Source organism: Sciurus carolinensis, chromosome 2, assembly GCF_902686445.1.
Source record: "Sciurus carolinensis chromosome 2, mSciCar1.2, whole genome shotgun sequence".
In the NCBI taxonomy this organism is placed as follows: domain Eukaryota; kingdom Metazoa; phylum Chordata; class Mammalia; order Rodentia; family Sciuridae; genus Sciurus; species Sciurus carolinensis.
The window spans coordinates 92,630,924-92,636,923 of record NC_062214.1 but is presented as its reverse complement, the minus strand read 5'-3'; the positions used below and the strand labels follow the sequence as shown (position 1 = coordinate 92,636,923).

Below are 6,000 nucleotides of genomic sequence, written 5' to 3'. Positions count from 1 at the left end.
CTCCAGAATGGGATGCTCCAGTTCTGTGCCACGCTCAGTGGGAGGTGAAAGGAAACACAGAAGGCATGGCCTCAATGCAAATGCAGCACTGGGCCTATGCCAGAGATCTCCAGTGTGCTCAAAGGGCTCAGCGGCCCTGGGGAGGGGAAAAGCTTTTTCTGATTAGCATCTTTTAAAGGCCTCCGTAATTACCAATCTACCTTCTTGCTATTATAGGACTGCTTGAGTATTTAACACAAACCCACGAAGTTTCACACCTGTAAACAACGCATCAAATGTTTTATTTCAGTATTTCATGAACAATTAATTGACTCTGAAATGCATTTTTTAAAAAAATGCAACAGATCTTACTATTGGATTACTTCTGTCCCAGATTAAATCAAATAAAAATGTTACAAATACTTGAAAGTTTAAGACAACTCAGATAATAAGTTTATACATTTCTATAAATTTCCTTAATTTAATGTGCTGTACATGTGTTTTGAAAATAAACCATCAGTGCAATATAATTTCTTAAATATTTAACACTATTAATAGCAGTGATTCATATGAAAAATCTAAATATCCCAAATTCCTGATTAGGTCAGTTTTAAAGACACAAAATACCAAAACTACTTACTATAAAACTGTTATAATGCTCCTTTTAATAAACTACAATTAGTGGCTAACTAACATAGAAATTATGTTTAAAGTTAGAAGTTTTATATATAATACTTTTCTTCACCGAAATAAAAATGAGGCTGAAAAGGTAATGACTACCAGAAATCAAACATTTTGGGCATTAAACAATGCATTCTCTTAGATTTAACATTACATATCACTAGGAAAATTTAAAGGTTTTTATGGCCAGGTCTTAAAAAACATGAATAATGCTAATGGAACACATCATAAAAATAGCCAATCAACTGAATCCATGTCTTCATTTCATCACTGACTCAGTGATTTGGAAATAAATGCCAGGTTCGATACCATGAGCAAATCTAAAAGTTCAGCCAAGGAAATTAAATACTTTTTTGAGTATTTTGTTAAAGTTTTAAAAGGCAGTATATCTCTGATTAGCATAAGAGAAATATAGAAAAGACAAAAATACATTACACTGAATTGATTCTCATGGGCCTGCTCCTCAAAGAACACATGGAACATTTTCTAATGTTGTTATATATACCTTATTTTAAAGCAAATGGAGATTTTTCATTCTTTCTACTAAGTATTTAAAATACATTTATAGGTATATATTTCAACAAAATATTAATTTTTGATGCCCTGAAAAGTCTCTCAACTTCTAAATTGCTATTTCTAGAAATACAAAAATATTATATTTTACATATTCCTGAGCCCTGAAAAACTTAAATTGCAATGTTTTCATTTATCAGCAAATTTTAATTGTACTGTATGAGCTCATTTTGAAAGAGCCTGTAAATATCTTTCAAAATTTTGTTGACTATTACATCGCAGACAACCAAGTATAGTTATTTAGAGGTTTGATTGTCCATAATTTCTTCTATTACAATGCAAGGAAGAAAAACAAGCACCAAAGTAAAAGTTAATCTCATTAGGAGAAAAACAATGTTTTCATGGGGGGGGAAAAAAAAAGAAACATGTCATTTCTCCATTTAGTGGTTTTTCTTCCATCAATGACCTGGTTATTTCAGTTCAATTTCTGAACAAATTACCTTTAAGCAAGATGTCAAAGTGTCCAACATTTGTCTGTGGCTAAAACCTTTCAAAGAACACTAGTCATTCTAAACTACTTCTTATTCTTTAGTTTAAAAAAAAAAAAAAAAAAAAAAAAAAACTAAATAAGCCTATTGCCCTTTGCTTTACAATTTTAATATTAATGAAAATTTCACTCTGAGTCTGAAGTGGCATTTCTTCAAGAGTCTGACCCATTCAGGTAGCAGTGTAAATGGATTGCTAGCATAGGCATGTATAAATATAAAATTGAGTCAAAGCTATAGGGGGAGAAAGGAAAACCCAACACTAGCTATTCTATTAAAATAAAACTAAAAATTTGCTTCTGCAAACTTCTCTCTAGCATGGTAAATATGAGAGATTCTTTCCCCCACCCCCATCACCAGCAGCAGCCCTCTGGGTCTGTAATTATGATGGCATTTGAGGCCTGAGAAGTTTCTGTGATGACTGCTTCATCAGCTTTTGCTGGTGTCTCAATGACTGTGCATCCTCGATGGCTTTAAAGGCTTTCTGTAAAATAAAATGTGTATTATGAACTGTGAAAACAAGTTCAGACTCATTTGGTAGAAGAGAAAGTTACAGGAGCAAGAGATGGAGCTCTCCCCACAGTTCAGTGGTTGAGGACAGGGCTCCTATCCACATATTAATGCAAATACAAACCTTCTGCCCTAGTTAAGTCCGTAGAACATTATTCTAAGTTTACATATTCATCCAAAGTTATAAGTAGAAGATTTTGGGAGGGAAATAACAGGTGTTAGTTGTAACAGGCTTTAAAAAAATCATTTAGCTCAAAATCTGAGAGATGTTCTTTAAATAAATAGTTTACCTCTGCTGTGGTTGTGTCCTTCAGGTAAATTTTCCGAAGACAGCCTAGATTGTAACTATCTCTTTTGTGGAACAGACCCTGCTCCTGTTTCAAAAGAAACAATGGAAGAAAAGAAGAAAAAGAAAGCATAACCTTTAATTGGATGCTTAAATGTCAACTCTATTTTATAACCAGCAGACTATCAGAATATACATATTCAAGTAAGATATAAAATGAATCATCTAGGTACAAGGAAAGTGATTTCACGCGAGTTGATAGAATTTATGAAATTGGATGAGTATATATCTAGCTATAAAATAATGGCTTTCTGCAAGCAATAATAAATAGCCTACAGAAACATCACTTGATAACTAATCACATCTGACAAATCAAAAAGCCCTTCCTTCATTTCCTTGGCTGATAGATAAAATTCTTATATAATGTAAAATATACTGAATCAATTCTCACCACTGATGTGAAAGCAAAGTGGTAACTGAGGAACCTGTAAAATATATGCATAGTGACACAGTCTGCCCTAGCATGAGAAGTGTTTCAATATGCCAACAAACTCTTCAAATTCTGGTACTGCTGAAATACAAAAGGGTAGGGTAACATGGTAGTTCCTTTTATCTATAAATTTCCATGAAAAGCAAAGTAAACACAAACTAAAGGAAAATAGTATTCTCATCTTATTAAAGGCTGTAAAGGCTTTCCAGAGCATTTCAACAGGGATAACATTATTATTTAGGCAAAACAAAGATACTACAGAAATTACCATAATTAGAATGAAAATTGTATTTTTAAGAAATGTAAATACATTTATATTATATGTGTTATAATAAACATGTTTCAAAGTTCAGTGAGTCTGAGAATTAAGTAAAAGATGATGTGTCACTTTTCCTAATTACTAAGTGATTAAATAAAGTTCTTTAGAAAATGATGGGGAAGAGACACAAAAGAATTGTGATACTTAAATTGTACTAGCATTCTGTAAATGCCAAATAATATAGAACATAGACATTTTTGACATATTATTTATTTTTACCAAAGCACTTAATAATCTTCTAAAAGCCTAAAGAAGGGAATTTTTTTAGAAGTGCCTGAGATTATAGCAAAATGGGTATTCATATGAATAAAAACAACAACAAAAACACCTCAGATTCACTAATGCTTAAATCTACTAAAAAGACCTATCAGCATCCTAACTCTTTTGTCAAACTGATATTTTACTCTATGCAATCAAGGACTGTCAGAAAAGAGTTACACAAATAAATGGATTGTAATTTCCTTTACATCTCAGCATAAAGTATTAACAATAATGCTCCTTCAAACATGTTTTGTAGTTAACTGTAAAACAGAATCAGAAAGCATTGAATTCATCATAATGAATTCCTGGCTCAAGAGGTGTGACTTGAGTTTTCTTACCTTAACTGAAATTTTCAGCAGATTTCCATCAACACTAGGAGGAAGTACAAAATCTTCAAACGGACACTGCCAGTCTACAGACATATGGCCAAGGATTTCGACTTCTTTTATACACAGCACTCGCCTGTTTTATGAAAGAAAACAAAAACAGGTAGTGATAAAGATAGCTAATTATTCCCTCTACTAGTCTACTCTGTAGATGGTACATGCAGTGCTCATGCAGTAAACAATGAAAACTGGCACTTAAAAGAGTATGCTTCCCATTAAAAGAAAAGTCTTGGTAACTGTCAAATGAAGAGAAATATGACACCTGTCATCTAACAAAGTAAACTCTCAAAAATTCCCCTTCTGCTAATCTTGCAGAATTCAGAAAAGTAAAACATTTCTCTAACTGACCAAAAAACTGATAGTGAAATGATCTTTGAAACACATAAGGAACAGGCTGTACTCTCATCTGGGAAGCTTTAACGGCAGAAGTCCCTGAAAATATTTTACTTGGGAAATTATTAATTGCTCTTTACTGTCAGTCATATGCCTTCCAGTCAAGAAGGAATGTGCAGGAAATGTCACAAACCTCAAATGTCAGCAAAGATCCACTTGAAGCCTACTAATAAATATTAGACTTGAATACTTCAACACTAATGCACTACATCACAGAGGGAGTGGCTCATTTTACTCAACAGTAATAGAAAAAAATAACAGAATCCTTACAGGGCATCCACATTGATCTCCCAGTTTGTGATTCAGATTAGTTACCAATATAACCATGCTTGATTTTAAGTTTCTATTACAGAAAGTAAAACTAATTGAATTGCTAATTCAACAAATATCTAGGGTGTAAGTGAAACAGGAAAGATAAGGTTTTTGCTTGAGAGGTACTCAAGGGCTAGAAGGGGAAATAAGCATGTCAATAAAAGCCCCTGCACAGCAAGACAAGTGCTGTAGCAGAGTGTACAGGAAAGACTTTGGGAGCACAGGAGCGAGGGCAGACGGTACTGGTGAAGTAGGTGACGTGAAAGGAAGTTCTTTACTTGAGAAAGGGGAAAGAGAATCCAAAGGAAAGAGCACACTGACAAATACAGGAATATAAAGAAGGGAAAACTTCTTTGAGGAATGTGGGGGTCTGCAGCGGGAGTACCAGACCAGATACAATGAGGAGATACTCCAGTGTACTTTTGCACTCAAAAGTCCAATCAGGAAACAATGAGAGCCTCAATTATGGCAATGGCTATGAGAAGGAGAAGGGAGAAGTTTGGAAGGTAGGACTGAATGAACCTGGTGACCTCTGGAGGGCAGGAAACCGCAACAGGCGTCAACTGAGATACCATTAAAACACTGGGCTTGTTTGGGACTGTGTTATGCCCCAAAGGAGGTTCAGGGTCCACAGACCCAGTGTACTAAGTGCCATTGTGTCCCCGACCTCCAATCCCTGTAAGAACTTTCAAGAACCCCATTCATTTCCAAATGTCTGTAGAAAGTGGATCCCATTCCCCCCACCCTTGGCCCTAGATCAGATGACAGAGTTAAGAGTTAAGAGATGGCTGTTAAAATCCTTGAGCCCAATGTTAATTCACTATTCTGTTTATCTTTAAACTTTCTTCTTTGGATCACCAATATGATTGTTCTCCTACCACTTTAAGTCTCCTTCACTCATTCCTGCTACATGCTTACCAAAGTTCAAATCTCGGTCATTTTTTATCTGACATACCCCTTTATAGGGGGACTCCAAGATCTTGACTCCAGATTTTTAACCAAACTCCTGTTGTCCATTTATCTTTGCTCCCCTGTCTACTGAGGCATCTACACTTTGATATCTCAAAGCTGTCAAAACCAGCTAAGTTAAAAAACAAAACCAAGAAATGCACCATCTTTTCCCTCAAATTACTACAAATAGTACCACTAATCATTCTGGTGTTCAGAGAGTTTTTTTCTACTCTCTCCTCTTTCATTTTCAGTCACCGAGGCCCATCTATTAAAACTTCCCCCTATTTCCATTCTTATTCTTTTAATTTAGGCTCTAATCACTTCTTATCAAGATAGCTATCATAATCTCTGTGGCAGACAGAATTCTGAGATGG

At 34.7% G+C, this 6,000-nt stretch overlaps 1 protein-coding gene across 1 annotated transcript in view; it reads right to left on the bottom strand.

The window, feature by feature from the left end:
* Positions 1 to 266: 266 nt before the first annotated feature.
* The window catches only part of Vps13c (vacuolar protein sorting 13 homolog C), a 170,463-nt gene continuing 164,729 nt past the window's right edge, over positions 267 to 6,000 (bottom strand). Inside the window, 3 exon segments of the mRNA XM_047538497.1 lie at positions 267 to 2,202; positions 2,519 to 2,602; positions 3,923 to 4,046. Coding sequence (XP_047394453.1) covers positions 2,101 to 2,202; positions 2,519 to 2,602; positions 3,923 to 4,046 — 310 coding nt within the window. The 3' untranslated portion in view covers positions 267 to 2,100.